We start from the raw sequence: 18,567 nt of genomic DNA on the forward strand, positions 1-18,567 counted from the left end.
CTTTTCATTCAAAATATGATACCGTGCATCATGCCAAATAGATATCAAATATTTTAGTGTTTTTCCATACTTTAACTTATTCTCCTGCCCTCGCCCTCTAGCGCTCTCTTCTCTCTTCTTTCTGTTTTGTTTTGATTGCCTGTATCAGGGTCGTTAACAATGTTATTAACGAAGTACTACTGCTAAAGCCAGCCACCATAAGGCATGGACGTATACGTACCACAGACCATATTGTTGCGAAATGAATTCATTCGCCATTTTGCTTGTAATAGGATTAATTTGAGATCTCAATCCACTTTATTTTCCCACTAAACATACTCCCTTTCTCTCAGACACACACACACTCATGGCACATGGTGTGTACATTCATAATGGTAAGTCGCGTACGGATGGCCGTTAACGTACGTAGAGGATTCGTTCAAGTGTAGTTAAGCAATGTTTGCCACCATTTTACCAACAGCTTTAGATAATGAAATCGGTATGGCTTAACGAGACGTAACAAACCGACAACCGAACGCGTGGCACTAACTTAGCCATCCACGCAGTAAAATGCCTTCCGCTTCATAATTAATCAATCAGCCGAAAGGGGCCATAATCAAATTTATGTAATGTTTATTTAGGATCCGTTAAGCATCGCATCGCCAGTTTACTTCGCTACGACACTGCACACACCCCACCCATACGGCAGCACAAGCAGCCGTATTTATTACACCCACTTCCTGGAGATGCTTGCGAGTGTGGCTGTGATGTTTAAAGGACTTCCGGCCACAGCAAGATAGGAGCGCAGCACGGAAGAAATGTGTGCACAATTATTATATGGGGTGTGATGGTTTGTGTGTGTGTGTGCGGCAGGCATTCGTAGTGGCTTTTAGCACTCACGCCAAACAGCAAACTTCCGCAAGAAGTCATAACAATTTCCATTCATGGCACTCGCACTTGATGGCCACTTAAACTGGGGTTGGGGGAGGCGGTCTGTGGACGATGATACAAGATATTCCACTTTCCAGACGATATTCAACGAATATTTACGACGAAAAAGCAAGGAGTAAAAAAGAGTGCAGACAATTTTTGGGTAGAGCATTTTATCTATTAATATCTATCCAGAGTTATGCGCGGGTGGAATGGATTGTCTGTAAGAGATTTTCTCGTTCCCTGTGAGTGCGGCGCGGTAGTTTCGCTGTTGCGTATTTTATTATTTTAATGCGAAAGTTGTGAATGAACAGTAATACCGATTCAACCATATATAGACCCAGTGAGCGCATTTGGTAGAAACATTTCTGTGATATCTCAGCGGAACTCTACTGATAGTTAGACTGTCGGTATTTTCTTTAAACGCACAAGAGGTTACTTTATTGATCCAACACTTGCGACTTATCTGTATCGCTATACACATCATACTGATCGTGCGCAGGACCTGCTCCCCGCTTAAGTTCGATTAACGGTACTCTTATTATCGCCTCGCTGCAACCGCGATATTTCAATTTGTCGCCTCTCACTCTTTCTCTCTTTCGTTCCGATGAAACGGAACATCCTCCCCCCCCTACCAGGGGATATTACAGATTCGGCATGGGAAGAAGCGCCAACTTATGTATAGGACGTTTGAATAAACCGTGTTTCGTACGCACGTCCACTACTCGTATCAACCCATCTTCTCCTGGATACACCTTGGAAATTCGTCCTAATTTCCAAAACTGTGGCGGCATGTTGTCTTCCTTCATCAGCACTAGTGCTCCTTCCTTTACATTGTCCCTCTGTTTTGTCCACTTGTGTCTAGTCTGCAGTTCACTTAAATACTCCTTCTGCCATCGCCTCCAGAACTGCTGTCGAAGTTGCTGAAGCCTCTGCCACTTGTTCAGTCGATTATCTGGAAGATCCAGATATGATGGTTCCGCAACTCCAATCAATGGACGATCGATAGTAAAATGTGCAGGAGTAAGGCAGTCCAGATCATGTGGATCGTTTGAAAGGGCGTATAACGGTCTAGAGTTTAGGATGGCCTCAATTTGACACAGAAGAGTGTAGAAATCGGTGATCGTTAAAGATGCCGACTTATAAACCTTTTTCAATACACTTTTAACACTCTTGACGCCTGCCTCCCAAATCCCTCCAAAATGAGGAGCACCAGGCGGGATCATTCTCCACACAATCTCTCTTTCTTGGCAGAACTGGAAAATGTCTTGTCTTGTTGCTTCATTCCTAAACAATTCGCACAACTCACGAAGTTCATTTTTCGCTCCAACAAAATTGGTGGCATTGTCACTGTAAACTTCTTCGGGAATTCCTCTTCTGGACACAAATCGTCTAAAGGCTGAAAGAAACGCACCAGTTGATAAGTCTTCTACAGCTTCCAAATGAATAGCCTTTGTGACCGTGCACACAAATACGCATATGTATCCCTTTACAGCAATGACACGACGAATGCCTGATTTTAACATGATTGGCCCAGCGAAATCCAGACCAACTCGTTGAAACGTAGGAGCAGCTGTTACTCGACAGCTTGGTAGATCGCCCATTTGTTGATCCATGGTGCTTGGTCTACTTCTAAAACAAAGAATGCATTCATGCAGCACCTTTCGAACCGTAGATCGAGCATTCACTATCCAGAATTGCTGACGCAGAATTGAAATCACCCCGGATGGGCCTATGTGCAGATTTTCTCGGTGAATTGCTACCGTTTTGAACACTTCGATGATTTGAGATTGTGCCTTATGCACCGTATTAACGTCGTCTGCCCCAAACAAACCATCGTCAACATAGAAATTTTCCTCGATGATTTGACTTGCTAAAGGAAAACGTTCTCTCTCATCACGAGCAAGTTGTAACAGCGTTCGTGTCGCCAAAAAAGGTGCCGCTGCAGTTCCGTACGTAACCGTTGTAAGCTCCAGCACACGCAACGGTTCATGTGATGACGATCTCCAGAATATTCGTTGTAGCGAACTGTCACAGGGATCCACCTTAATCTGTCGAAACATTTTAGCAATATCGGCACTTACCACATAGCGAGGCATTCTAAATCGAAGCTTGATCGAGAGTAAGTCGTGTTGTACCTTGGGTCCAGTCATCATAACGTCATTCAATGACCTTCCGTTAACCTTCGCTGAAGCATCAAAAACCACACGGCATTTTGTGGTGCTTTTATCCGGGTTAAGAACAGCATGATGCGGAAGATACCATTTTCTTGTTGGGGTAACGTCCTTACTTTCGTCGATCACTCTACAATGACCCAAATCTTCGTATTCACGCATAAAAGCCTGGTATTGCGACCGCAACTGTGGATTTTTCGACAACTTGGTTTCCAACGAATAAAACCTACGCAATGCTACATTTCGCGAAGAACTCAACTGGGTTACCGATTCCTTCAAAGGCAATTTCACAACGTATCTACCAGTGTCGTCACGATAATGTGTTTCGAGAAAATGTTCTTCACAAACTTCGTCCTCAGTTTTCACACAACGCTCGTTTGTCACCTCTTCTATTTCCCAAAACCGTTGCATTGTCGTTTCTAAGCGATCGCTTACTGTCACATGGGTATAAGTTTCTTCTTCCCTTTGTATTTCTGCAACACGTCCTCCTATCACCCATCCAAAACGGGTTTCACTAATCATCGGCATTGTATTTGCTTGCTTTATGGACCCTGACAACACTAATTCCGGGAGACAATCCATGCCCAACAAAATATCTATACTGCCAGGCTTGTTGAAGTTTGGATCAGCTAACAATGATGGATTCGGCAAATTCCACTCGCGTGTATCGAATTGCACAGACGGCATCTTACCCGTTATTTCACGATATACAAAACAAGTAATGCCAATACTAAAATTGGTACATCGGGATTTCACCGTAAACGAACACTTCTGCCTTACAGGCGAGTCAATGTTTCCAATACCTTTTATTGGCACGTTCACCCTTTCCAATTTTAGTCCTAATTTCACTGCAAGTGCTTCGGTTACACAACTAATCTGCGACCCACTGTCCAGCAACGCGCGACACAACAACAACTCTTTGTTCGCTGATTCCGCATAAAGCAAAACAGTTTGCAACAGAACAATACCTTTCGATTTATCTGCATTATCTGCATGCTGGCTCGCTCTCACTCTTTCGGCTTCCCCTTTTGCTTGTTCCGAGTTCTCAGAATTGTTGTTATAATGCAATACTGTGTTGTGCGCTCCCTGACACATACTACACTTCACACGCGATTTACAACGGTTTCTCCAATGGCCCGGTTTTAAACAAATCAAACAAAGCCGTTTTGTCATAACCAATTGCACTCTATCTCTTCCATGTAGTAATAAGAGTTCTGAACACTTATTTGTTTCATGATGTCCTTTGCACAAATTACACGCATTTTCATCAAACAATGTTGAAGCCGCATTGAATTTCATTGGTGCATGTTCGTTGGACCCTGGCTTCTTTGAAAGTAATCGTCCTTTATGACCAGCAGTGACACTTCTCTGGCATCTTTCTAACACCGACACTCTTTCTTTTAGGAAACACAAGGTTTTTTCATAACACGGTAGCTCGTTTCTAGGGATGTTAGTTTCCCATATTTTCTTTGTTTCGATATCCAAAGAATTGGCAATTAAATGTATAACCATTGAACACGAAAGACCGGTAAAATCTTCACCTAAATACTTTAGGTTTTCAACATGGCTTTCAACTGACTCGACCAAATTACGCAAACCTACATAGCTTTCCTCGGTTAACTTCTTTAAATTAAAAAGTCCACTGATATGTAAGTCCACCATACGACGCTTATTTTCATACCGTTCAGTTAGCAATTGCCACGCACGTTCGTAATTACCGTCATTAATCGTTTTTTCATCTATCACCTTGGCCGCATTGCCGATCAACGCCTTTCCCAAGTGATAGAGTTTCAATCGCGGGTTTTCACCACTTTTGTCCACAATGTCCTTGAAGATTGTCTTAAATCGCTCCCACTCCTCATACTTGCCGCTAAACGAAGGAATTGGCCGAGGCAATGGAGCATGTACAATCACTGGTGAGGCACTTGGACCAGGAATTACTGCTTGAGATGCTATGGATTTTGCCGCAAAGGCTTCAGATGCACTCTCTATTTCCATCATCACTGTCTCATGCAGTTTCATCATTTCCTTATACTTGGCGTCATGCACTGCACTGTCACTTCCTACAAGTTTTATAATTTCTGTATAATGCTTGTTGTGTTCTTCTAATGCACTATCCGCCTTTTTTCCATACACTTTGCACTGTACCGCAGTCAGCGCCTTTACCTCTTTCTTCGCCAGCGAAATGTTATCAAATATGCGAGTTAACTCCTCACATGCAAGGTCACGCATGTGAATGTTTGGCATCGCATCAACAGTCACATCCACCGATCCCGGTTCCACGACCGATTTCGCGGCTGGTGTGTGTGGCGTTCGAGGTGTTCGAGTCATGATGAGCGATTACCGAAATCCAGCTACTTGTATATCCGGTTCGAAGGACCAATGTGATATCTCAGCGGAACTCTACTGATAGTTAGACTGTCGGTATTTTCTTTAAACGCACAAGAGGTTACTTTATTGATCCAACACTTGCGACTTATCTGTATCGCTATACACATCATACTGATCGTGCGCAGGACCTGCTCCCCGCTTAAGTTCGATTAACGGTACTCTTATTATCGCCTCGCTGCAACCGCGATATTTCAATTTGTCGCCTCTCACTCTTTCTCTCTTTCGTTCCGATGAAACGGAACAATTTCAAAATATTAATTCGATATTTTTTTACTGAAATTCTGACCATTTCTCGGTCGGCGGACTGTATAACATGACAGTTCAATTTAGAGTGACGGTTTCGTTTCAAGACGGTAAGAGAATACACTCACAATACAATGTACCCATCATTATTCACCAACGAAACGGCAGTACGATGAGCTCTTGATGATGATGCGGCACTGGTCACCGCAGAAATCGACACAAAAATGGGGGAGGGAAAAAACGAGAAGAATGCTAACCTCACTTTACATCCATCTCTCTAAGCTCATCGACCACCAGCACAGAGCTCATTATTTCGAGGACTGTAAGGAGACTGTTTCTGCCTCTTTGCGCCACCCTCCCCTTTCCACTGCCACCAACCTACCGGTCCTTTCCTGTGCGCGACCACATTTCATGTTGCTGCCAGCATCTATCTTTCTTCTATCTGCAGCGCACATGTAGTAACAATAGCCGCGCGCACCGAATGTGGAGCACCGGAAGCAGGTTCTCGGCGAAAAAAAAAAACGCAACTAAATGGCGACGGATGCCGTACGAACGTCCACAGAGCTTGAGCCTTGCGTGGAGAGCTGTGGGAATAAATGAAGGACAACCATCTATCTCGGGTAAGTGTGGGGCGGAAGTGAACATTAAATTGCTTTCTCAACCACTAATGCGTGCATAACGGTTGCGCAAATGGCAAGGTAAGGGAAAGACTATTAGCATCACAATCAAAACCAAGTTCCGGGTGACTTTTTTTTTCCACAGTTATTGTGTCACAAAACGCTACGCTGAATGTATCGCAAACGGGAAGCAGCACATTGGAGGGGACCTAACATTGTGAAAACGGGCAATGGGCGGGTTAGAAAGTTTTAGAAATCTTGAATAGATATAAAGCAAAAATATAAAGCAAAAACACGAAACGATTGTATTAAATAAATGATTTATCCTAAACAGGAGCCAAATTTACTGCAAAGGAATGAGAGAGCTGGAATCCTAAATATCCTTCGAAATTAACAGTCTGATGGTGGCTGAGATCATACTAAAAGCCAGATTTTTGTATGTATTTTAACGTTTCCACGCTTATCTGCTTGCAGCGGATAACAAAATACAAACGGCAAGCCGAGTTAAGCAAAGGAAAAAGTATTTGATATTTTTCCTAATGAAAGTTCCGGTCCAAACAATCCATTTTTCTAGCAGATCTGAACTAAGTTAGGCCCTGTTTCCCGTGTGCCAAAGTGTAAACAATTTATTCTAATGAAAACAGCAAAAAATATTATTAAAACGACGACAAATTATTTAAATAACCAGATTTATATATTGTTTTATATACATCATATAACTTATTGCAAGATACAAGGTGAAAGCTTAAGCTTTCTAACTTATGGTACGATATATCCCAGTTTTGGTTAAATAACATGGTTCACAATTTTAACTAGAGGATATTATTGTCTAATGATAACTAGGAAAAAAAATCTATTACAACAATGTTAACGATAATTGGTTGCGATATTTAATGTAAACTTCGCATAAGGAGTTTATTATAGACTCTGGACAACCTCATAAATCATTATAAACGTGTTATTTACAGTCATTTGCTACAAATTGGGACAGAAATGATGTTCAGTCCATAAATGTCTTCGTCCTCGTAGGATTCATCGCCGTGTCTTGCAATGATTCAAACGCCAGAAAAACGCCACACTAAACAATGCTCATTAAAAATGACCTCGGCATAGAAGTATCCTAGGATAGTAAGTTCTTGTGCAATCGTGAAATGATTTTCTTCCAACCATTTCCATCGTAAGCCGCATTACAATCGTCAACACACACACACACAGAGACGGATAAGGAAACGGGGAAAAGGGTCCTCATTCAGCGTTCTGTCATTTTTCAACAAAACGCCTAAGGGTAGACGGGCAACAGTAGCGCATTTTCCTCTATGCTATTGTATTCCGATTGAATCTGCTTTGTGCGCTCTTCTATCCTAACCTATTTTCAATTGTAGTCATAATTTAATTTTTTGTTCGCTGGCCCTACCTGGTTCACGGGTCACACTGCAAATAGGTAGAAGAGTTTCACCCCCCGGGGTGCTATTAAGCTAAAATTAGATACAATACAAAGATCCTGCAGGATATAAGCATGCTGAAGCTCCTGATGCATTGCTCAGCCCACGGTCCAACAGTAAATTCTATCGCATTGTTCGAAATAATTACGAACGATGCTTGGGATTCGGCAGCACTAATGAGATAGTTGCAGTTTTATACGAATAGAATACAACCCATCGACCTCTTTTGCAAATTGGATCATGCGAGAATGTCGGTAACCATTAGCTCCCTTTACCATGACGTGGTGCGTTTTAGTGAGAAAACAGTAAAACCATAAAATGCACTAAACTTAAACGAAGTTTGCACTCGATTTACAGCTTTGTCATCATTTACACTGGATGCGGGTTGCAAACCGGGCGCCGGGAACAAAACAACAACCGGCATCGTAACGACCACGCGGTTCCGCATCCCATAGCCGGGCAGCACCCGGGGTGGGAAATAATGGTACCCCATTTCGTTTGCCAGCTCATTCATCTGCTGGCTTCTGCACAACCGATCACGTTTCATCCGCTTCGATAAAACGTCGGTTCATGTGCCGGATCCGAAGTGTTGTTGCCGGACCGTCACAATGGAGACGCCTGGTCATTAATAATTGTGCTGTTATTGTATGCTGTTACATCGCGTTCGCTTTCGCTGCCCCGGGAGCAACCGGGCTGTTGACGAGTGTAAAAGAGATTCGATGCCTTTCGGAAAGAAGCACATGCACACGGAACTGCTGTACCGTCCAGCCGGCAGCCGGGCTATACGGAGGATCGTTAATAACATTGCGCTGTGGCCGGGCACTGGACGGACGGTTCCGTATCCGCTTCCTTTGTTCACCGTGGGTTATTAGAGATGAAAAACGATCATCAGCCGCATACCTCTTCCGGTGGCGGAGAGTTCCAATTCGGAAGTGGTTAAAGCACGGCAATCTGGGACGGACGATTTCTTTCTTACTCCGTGCTTCTAATTGGAAAGCGGAAGCGCTACTTTCAACCATGCTGGGAACCCCGGTTTTGCCCATGATTCGTTACTGTGTTTTCCGGTCAAATCGACAGCTTCATTTGTTAGGTAAAGTAGCGTTTCCGTTTTCAAATGTTTCACAAGTTTGGTGAGAAGGTCCAAATTATTATTCACTGAGTACGACGCAAAAATGGAGACTGTGGGTAACAGAAACCAACAAAACCCTCCATTCCTAACACTTCTTTGCGTGGCTGAAAAGATCAAGAGGAAACTCTTTAATGGTCGCACTTTAATTTGACATCCAACGCTTGTAATGAAGCGAAGTGATGGACTCGGCGCATTACACTCTGGACCACCAGCGCCGGAAGAACATGACACAATCATTCACCGTAATTACCACTGACAAGGCGCCTCCATCGAACAGGCAAAAATGCCTTAGAGAAGCGTGCACGCATTTCGATCGCAACACGCGCATGTTGACAGAAGATTCCAGAAGATATTCTTGGAAAGAAATCACATCAAGCTGGACTTTGACTTTCGTTACGGAACGGTCAAAAATCAATCAACAAGATCCGTGTCATGTTGGCCGCCCGGCACTCATTTCGTTCTCACCGAGGCACGCTCAAATGTACCAGCAGCTTGACTAATTGGCCGAGTGATAGATTTACACGCTAAAATGCGCTCACCGAACAAACGGACGAAAATGGCGTCGGAAAGTCGTTTCAAACATACCCCCCCCCCCCCCCCCCCCTCCCCTTTGCTGTGACCGTCCGTTCGTTGGACGGGAAACTTCTGGTAAATAAATTCAATCCCATCCCGTTCAGCCCTCGATGCGACATCATGATGGCGAATAAATTAGCGAAATGTAAAAGTATCACTCCGGGGCACCCCGAACACACGCCTTCCAGGATGTGGAACCTCGGCGTGTACGACCCGACCCGGCCATCATAACACATTCCCGCGCCGCCGGTTTAACGATGGGGAACCGAGGAAAAAAAAACAGATTTTGGCTTTGGCCGAGAGCCAAATATGAAATGGTGTTTTCTCCCGGTTTGCATTCCAAGACGAGAAGTCTCCGGCTGTCAGGCGCCAGCAGAGATTACTTATTACGGGAGCAGTGGGGAAAGTCGGCGAGAAATTTGGCCTACAATTTTTGCATGCCAACATTTCCCACCTTAAAGGGCAATGATGTCACCGGCATTGGCACGGTACGGGATGGAAAATTATTTTCCTGTGCCCTCTCTTGCTGCGATTATTCTTGTTTAATTCAATGATTAATATCTAACAGCGGAAAACAGAGCACATTTATACAAAATACATAAAACCGATAAAGGCAATTCGGTCATAAAGTTTTGGTAACATTACACGTTATCTGTTACGAATACACAGCAAGCAAAGCCTGTGTGTTTGTGAAGAAATCTAATGTCGGATTCCAACGAGAGCAATCCGGGGTTGACATGGGTTTGGCATACTGTGGGAAAAAAAGGAAATTCCCATTCGACAGGCACACAGCAAAGATGTATTCCCGTGTGGATGAACCAATTTCGTGCTCCTCGATCCGTGATTGAGTTTCCGTGCATTAGGCCATCAACGCAGCTGGAAGGCGGCAGTCTGTTTTGGGGGGACGAGCGGGAGAAAAGCTTCGCAGCAATGGACGAAGCAGAAAAGGATGTTTAATTTTCCGGTAGGTGAAAGTCCATAAAGAGAGTGCTCTTTCCAGCTGAGCTATCTTCGCATGCCTCAAGAGGCCCCCCATCCCCGAAGCGCCGCCAACTGCTGTTAATGCTGTGACTATTGATTATCCTCTTTGGTTGAAGCAAACGGTGCTGGGCGCTTTACGATGGTAAGGGACCCGGGAAACCTTTGCAACCGAACCCTGCCGTGCATCAGTAGCAGCAGGACAATGATTGGGAGCAGATTTTGTTTCCCATCAAAACAACGATGGAGTTGTAGCCGCGCCGGTCGGACGATGCGAGGATGTCGCAACGCAAACGAGGATGCAGATGTAGGAAGGTGCTGTTGTTATTGGGGCGTTGTTAATGGTGGATCATTACGTTTGAGTGGTGCGACAGATTTTACCCATCTGCTGCCTGTTTTGGGCGTATCGTTGTGTACGAGTTTATGGTGAACTACTTAGGTAGGGTTACAGCAAGTTATTTGACGGCTAGAGCAGAACTATCCTATAGTGTCTTTATTAAGGAATGAACGAACTATTCGTTTGACATTTGCCACAATCTACTATCAACAGCAATTCGTTGTACTGCAGCAGGCCAAAATTGAGATTCTATTCAGTCCATCCCGTACAACTTTCTCCTGTATGTGTGTAATTCATGAGATGCAAATAGCAAATGATGCTCCTTGATAACTTTGCATACTTCTTTCAATAGAACGCGTATGAGAAAAGTACCTGATATTTGCATCTCCCCCTGTGCTTTGCTCATATTTGCGCCATTGTTTTGTGACCGGCAGCTGGGAAACGCACGGTTCGATTCACATGGACAACGACCTCGTTTGGACAGCCACTATTTGTTTTGGTTGATGAATGTTGCTTCATTAGCTGAACCCAAGACATGTACCGAGCGGATGAAACGTACCATCGCTGGCAGGATGGTTTTAATGCTTTTGTTTCGCTTTGTTTGCCCAACTCAACAAAGCATCAAAACCTTTCTTTTCTCGTGTATCACTAGTCTCGAGTTGGATGAAACGTTGCGTAGGACGACGAAAAGTAGTTGTGTCTTTTGTTGCTTTTGTTACGGCCTGATGAGATGCCCGATGTTCATTTTATACATGATGCAGGGTTTTTGTTTCGTGTTTGTGAGAATTTAGTTTTTCCTCAAAAAAACAATACAAAATGTCCTCATAAACAAGAGACAAAAAGCGTAATAGATAAAAATGAGAGGTTTGCTTAATTTTTATGCAAAGCGTATTTGCACAGCTAGAGGTAGATGTACATGTACCGATATACAACAAGTCCGACAGACAGTTGTGGCGCCTTTTTTCGTTGTTGTAAAACCTTTTTTGGGAGTGAAAAGTTTTGAACCATGATCAGTACTCACCATGCTGACAGTCTGTTGATCAATCCCGTTGGAAAGGGCCACGGTACCGTTGGCAGCACTTCCTGCCGGGCTACCGTTGACACCGGGTGCTCCCGCTACACTGCCCGCTCCGCTCAGCGTGCCCGACCCGGCACCTCCATTGCTGGTGGCATTCACGTTTGTGGAGGCGCCCGGTGATCCACCGTTGGCGTTCATGGCGGCAGCCATACTAGCGGCCACTGCCACCCCATTACCCGCACCGGCCCCGCTGACCATGGTGGATGGCAGTGATAGCGGTGCCAGCGATACGGCTATCGACGTTGCCGGCGGGGCACCCAATACTGACGAGGGGCTGAATTGACTGACAGACTGCGGGAGAAAATATGAGGAAAGAAATTCATTAAATGGTTTAAACACAAGTGCTAAAATGATCTCATTGAAACAGTTGATTAAACAAAATTACTCGAAAATCAGCACGAACTATCTACTTACATTTCGCAACGTTTGTGTCGTGGCAACGGCATTCATTTGAGCAGCGGCTGCTGCGGCGGCCGCAACTGCTGCATTGTGTTGCTCCTGGTGCTGCTTGAGTGTGCTGAGCGAATGCTGATGATCCAACGTCACACCGCCTCCACCTCCACCGCCACCGCCGCCGCCGCCACCACCGGCACTACCAGCACCGCCGGCTCCCGTAGCGCCTTTCACCACCTGCACCGACAGGCTGTCTGTGCTGACGGTTTGTGCTGCGCCCGGCGGGAACCCGGGTGTGCCCGGAAACGGTCCCATCCCCTGGACCATCTGCTGTTGTCGTGACGCGGGAGAGAAGAGCAAAAAAATAGATAAACAGATTAAAAACTGGTAAACCCAGCAAATGGAGCCTTGAAAATACGGTCGACTTCATTCTTTAATTTCCCTTCAGGCAATACACACAGCGATTCGCCTTGGAATGTCATTAGACGCTCAATATGGCGAATATTTGTAGGACGCAATGGCCTGGTCTGACTGATTTTGCATACTATTTTCCCAGTAATGTCCCACCATGCAGGGGTTGATTTTGGATAAAAAGGGCCGGGAAACACATCAAGAGTGTTATGCAAAACTACTGCACGAGTGTCAAACTCAAGCTCAAACAAACGACAAGAGGAGCTGCTGTCCGGAGAGGACATTTTGGGTTAGGAATGTTGACCTCTTTGAAGCACAGAGTGTGTTGAAAACTTCAGCCTATTCATAGCTCGGTCATTGGTCAGCAGAGAAGCAGAGCCAGGAAGTAAGAAAACAAAACAACGCTTCTATCCGTGTGCAGGGAATAATATTGGATGTGGTAAACCGAGTGTCCTCCGTCGAGAGCATAAATGAGGTCCACACGGATTTGAGGTACAGAGTGTTCCAACGCTGCCGAAAGCAGTCTACGAAGAAAATGTGATCCGAGAACACCGCAAGGGTGGCGAGTACTTCAAACAGCTACGCTAGCTTCCGGGAATGTGGAGAAAAAATGTGGGTCTTGTGTTTGGTTTCCATTTAACCGTTCCCCTTGCATGATCGAGCCACCCATAAAATACGCATCAGCCACTGAAGGGGGACCTCACAAACGATGCTTCTGAAAGTGCAGCAGTTTTTAACCTTGCGCAAAAGGGGCAGAGATTGCATTCCAGGAAATGCCAGCAGTCAGCGCACCCCAATTCACAACCGGGTGCTGGTTGTTTATTTGACCTTTTTTTTCTGTGCGAGCACTGGATGCTAGTGCTACTCTCTACCGGAGCATTCGAGTTTCCGCCCAAGCCGGTAAAACTATAAATGGTAAAGTTGAGGTTTACTGATAAAAAGATAGATTTATCTCGTGCATTGTGCGGACCGAGCTCACTTTCAAAGTACAGTATCATTGGTAAACCGTTGGAAAGGATACGGTGGCGATTCGGAAGGCCACGAGACGGGGATGAAATAACAGTCGAATTGTGGTGAATTCATGGCTGGTCAGGCAGAACTATGTTGCATACGACCACAATTGCTTTTATATACCCGGGAACACTGTGTGTTTCGGTGTTGCGCCTCTACCTTAGCAGGGCGACGCTCTCTCTCTCTTTTCTGTGCAACAAATTTTCCGGAAGTTTATGGCAGACATTGTGTGGGAATGTTATGGAACACTGAACTACAGCTTTGGTCCGAATATGCAAGACAATGGAGTGGTGGTACGACAAACTTTTCACTCTCATTATTTTATGCTACGGTTGCTTTGGCAGGGGAACACACTATAGCCTAAGAATTGCGTAAGGAAAATGGGAAATGAATTCCAACTAATCGAAGCTAATATGAAGTTTTAACGATTTTTATTGATCTTATTGTCAAAAAATTATCTATTTTTGACGAAATTGTCGTGACATTGCATCAAAATCTAAAAAAAAACTTTCTTCTAGCATGTCTCAATATCAAAACCACGGAAGTATTAATTCTACTAGACAATTAGCATTTATTTCTTATCATTTTTAAATGAAACGAACCCACATCAGTCGTGGAAAAAATAATTTAAGCAACACAACCCTTGACTGAATGTCTGTTCTGTGCTATAACTATTTAAACTCGACCATAATCCTCCCAGAAGGCGTAAAATCCCCGATCAAAGAGTAAACCATCCGGCAATATAGCCAGACTGGCGTTTCCCAAATGTCATGCTTTTTTTTACACTTGCGTACATACCTTAAGCACACTCCCTACAAACTACCACCTTTTGTGGAGTGTGGACGTGAAGCTGATTTTCCGAACCGAACCGAACGTTTGTGCATCCACTGGTCTCACACTCTTATTTTCTCGGGCCGGGTGGAAAGTGCTATTCAACTAAAAACAAATCCTGTCACTTTTCTGTTTGCTCCCTTAAGCCACCGAAGACAGTTTTAATCTCTTTCGCAAGCTTTGTCCTTCGACACGTCCTCCATGCCTCGGGTAACGACATTTACCCCCTTCTTGCCTGGGGGGGCATCGGCACTCTTTACCGGAACCGTATGGTAACTCCTTTAATACGCCCCACAAAAATTACTTCCAACCCCTGCAACCACGGGCTCATTTATTTCTCCATCAACCAGCGGACAAACAGCTACGGGAACGGGGATCGAGGCGGGATGGACACTGTAACGGGTGGCCAACCCGATTTTGGAACGAGAATTCCGAAAGCTTTGAGCACTGTAACGCTCGGGATTACGGCTCGAGATGGTTGAGAGAATTGGTGATTACGAAAAATAGGAAATTAGTTCATTAGTGCAACGGTCGGGGACGGTTGGCAAAAGTTATGCCACAAAGGTAAGAGGTTAAAGCAATGAAAATAACCAGAAACTGTGCCAAATTACCGACCGCTCCGTTCAATAAGATGCGATGCAGATGCGCCAGCAAGGTGTACGGAGTCATCGATAGTAATTTATGGAATTTAAGTGGCAGTGCAAGACGGTTAGTTGTAAACAAATGAGAAGGGTAAATATTTTAACGAAGACATGAAAGAGAACACGCTTAAAAGAAGACAAGTGCATCGGTTGATGTCCAATTACACGAAAGGATTTAATTTAAATCGAATAACTATTCACTGGGCACATCATCTTAACCGGGACTGAACCACAACTGAACATTAGTCGCGCTGTAAGACCAGAACAGAGAAGCACAACCTCAAAGTAATTAATCGTGTAACTGGATGTAACAATTGTAACAACATCGCCTAGTCTAACCTGTGATGAGAGCAAGCATACTACGGGAGGAAGCTTACACACGAGGTGTTGTGTTCTCGGTTCAACTTCCGATTGGCATTTTCGCCCAGCTACGCTGGTACTACAGGAAGATGTGAGCAGTGCAGAAACATCACCCGTAATCCGTTTCGTAACAACCATCCCACCGTCACGTTCCCGGCAACGAAACATCACCTCCGAAAAGGCGGCAAAAACAGGATGTTCACCGGTGACCCGGTTCGGGTACGGATGAGCGAAATTATGGCTGCCCGGTGACGAGCCGGCAACGTTTAAACCGGGGACACTAAATCCTTTCTTCTCGCAACCCGATAGCCACTACGCTTGTCGGCCTGTCTTTCAAGCCGGAAGCGCATCTAGCGAAACGTTCGTATTTACCCGACCCTTATTTGTCTATTAGTGCCAGTGCCTTTTACCGCTGCTGGCGATATTAATTCCTGCCGTACCGTGCAGCCAATATTCAATCGTGTCGAGGAGTTATCCCGAGTTTCCCGGGCCGAGCCGGGCAAGCGACCAGCTATCTGAAACGATGCGTGTACTACAACAATCGGCCACGCTGTGCAGCTGTGCGCTGTGCTGTGCCGGTGAGTGCCCGGGTGATGCTAAACTATGGTGCTATCGATAAACAACTTTGAAATGAGATCTGGGCATAAATAATGCATCCCCGCATTATGCAGCTCGCTCACCCTCGCCCCCCTCTCTCACTGGGTGTTGGGTTGCTTTTCATGGATTGGCGAGACTACTATCGGGTTGCAGTTGCATTAGCCTTCATTTTGTGCCCGGCGCCCACGGCCATACAGGCTAGGCTACAGAGGTGAAATTGAGAAAAAAGCGGCAAGTTGTATTTAGGGCGCAAGTGTTTTGTAGAAGTAGTACGGCACAAACAAAAAACTACAAAAAAAAAAAATAAACAAAAGCACAAAACATTTCATCCACTACCTGGTGGGGCCATGGGAATGCACTATGGTGATAAAGCGATCGACAATTCACGCAACGGGGCATTCGCTGACCGTGTCGAACCCGGACAAAAGTTGTGCATTCCTGCCAGTGAGCGGAGTGGAGATTACATAAAACACCACGTGCACCCCGGTGCACTTATGCTGATGATCAAAACGTCCAGTTTGTGCTCGTGTGTACGCGTTGGCAAGCGTCCCGGTTACAACGCTGAGCTGTTGCGTGATGATAAATTTGGTGAAGCGCAATGATGAAATGCATTCTGCGAAAAAGAAAAGTCATCATCGAGCACCCTCTAGCAGATCTCTCGCAACCGGTACGGTGTGCTGTGCGAATGTTGGCTGGTCAAAAAAAAAGAGAAGCCCCCGTTTCAAAGTATTGATCGCTTGGCACGTCAGGAACAGTATGTTCGGCACACACAGCTCACAGCACTTCAAACCCGATGAATGACACAACGGACAGGGGGACGTTGTTTTTCGGTTTTATTTTCCTACGCAGAGGTGACTATCGGGCCGATGTTCGGTGTGAGGCAGCTGTGTTTAGGTGATATGTTGACACGGACATTGTAGCATGATCGGAAAATATTTCTAGGCTACGACAGGCCTACCCTTGCCACCTCGTCCGCCGCTCAAACCTTGCCCGAACGTTGAACAGCGGTCATCACTTCCTCCGCAATTCATCCGCACGCGTGTAAGGGATACTCCGTTTTGCGCAACACAGCGGATGGAGCAGAAGATCACGTTGACGTCGAAGATCATTTTCCGAAACAAATGCGACATCAAGCAGGGCCGATGATGCTGGGACACACAACGCGCAGTGTATTTTCAGCAACTTTCATCATCGTGGTTCCGAAAATTTGACGCGAAAAATGTTGTCCCACCAATTCTTTGGGGGTGGGGGGGGGGGGGTCTTTCCGCACACTAGCAGAATAACCGGTACAGAAATACAGCCACAGCGCCACAGATATCCTCTGGTGCTCGAGCTGTGGTGTTTGATTAATTGATGTTTCGTTCAAGTTTTGGCTCCAGTGTCGACTTGCTCTGCCATGTATTTAGGATGTTCTGGCCTTTGGCGGCTAGGACTCGGGAGACGGGAAAAAAAACATAACGCCCAATTTCAGCTAATAACGAAACAACAAGACAACCTTTCCGTACCGTCAACATGTTTTCAAATTGAGGAAAACGGTCCCTTAACTCCGGCGAAACGAATGATTACCAACAAGCGATCCATTAGCTACCACCGGAGCAGAAGGATAGAGAACGGTTTGCACCATGCTGTGTCCAACCGGGACGCCTCTGGAAATGCTTGTTGCTGTTTGTAGGCTTGAGCTACTTGTGACTACGGAAACACAGCTCGTTGAATAGTTTCCCAACACGATGAGAAGCGACACACCGTGCCCCTTGGAGATCTCAGAAAAAACAGTCACACATACATCCAATGTTACAGGCAAGCAGAAATATATCCCGAAAGGTCCTTGCCATTGCAAAGAGCCTTAAGCACCGACCGGCAAGATGAAAACAGAACAATAAATTAGCAACGAAAACTTTGGCGGGCACAAGTTTTCCGCAGCGAATTTTCCCAACACACGCACCGCAGTCGTTGCCGGAGACAAGTCAACAAAATTTTAAACAGAAACTTTGACTGGCAACGGTGGCGAAAAGATTGATCGTTGCAACCGGTCGTGGCCGGAAAATACGCAATACCCAACCATCGTGGCAGGATGGTGGGGAGTTTGGGCGCGATCTCGCGAGCGTTCGAAGTTTTGCGTTTCTTGTTGGTTTGCGAAGACGAGTGAGCTTTTTGGGAAGGGATGGCATAATTTGTACTTTTTTTTCCTGGCAGAGCGCTGATGAGAGCGTGTGTATTTTTAATCGCCGACTGATGTGTTTAGCAAGTTTGTAAATCATTTCCGGTGTTCCCCGGTTTTTGAGTAAAAGCAGGATATCAAAGAAAGCTGCGCGTTTTCAGTCAGCACTATTAATCACGGGGTGCGCTTGATGTTTCGGAAAAGCTGGAAAGTTTCCACGGCCTGTAATTGATGTACGGTGCCGTGATTAATTAAGAACGAACAGACGTACAGTTCGAGTTTCACTTTGAGCCT

The 18,567-nt window shown here is 45.3% G+C and overlaps 1 protein-coding gene across 1 annotated transcript in view; it reads right to left on the reverse strand.

Moving 5' to 3' along the window:
- Positions 1 to 18,567, reverse strand: part of LOC128712936 (uncharacterized) — a 159,267-nt gene that overhangs the window by 43,064 nt on the left and 97,636 nt on the right. The window contains exons 2-3 of the mRNA XM_053807801.1: positions 12,286 to 12,594; positions 11,815 to 12,162 (exon numbers count right to left, since the gene is read on the reverse strand). Coding sequence (XP_053663776.1) covers positions 11,815 to 12,162; positions 12,286 to 12,594 — 657 coding nt within the window. The remainder of the gene's footprint in view (positions 1 to 11,814; positions 12,163 to 12,285; positions 12,595 to 18,567) is intronic.

This window comes from Anopheles marshallii, chromosome 3 (assembly GCF_943734725.1).
Source record: "Anopheles marshallii chromosome 3, idAnoMarsDA_429_01, whole genome shotgun sequence".
NCBI lineage: Eukaryota > Metazoa > Arthropoda > Insecta > Diptera > Culicidae > Anopheles > Anopheles marshallii.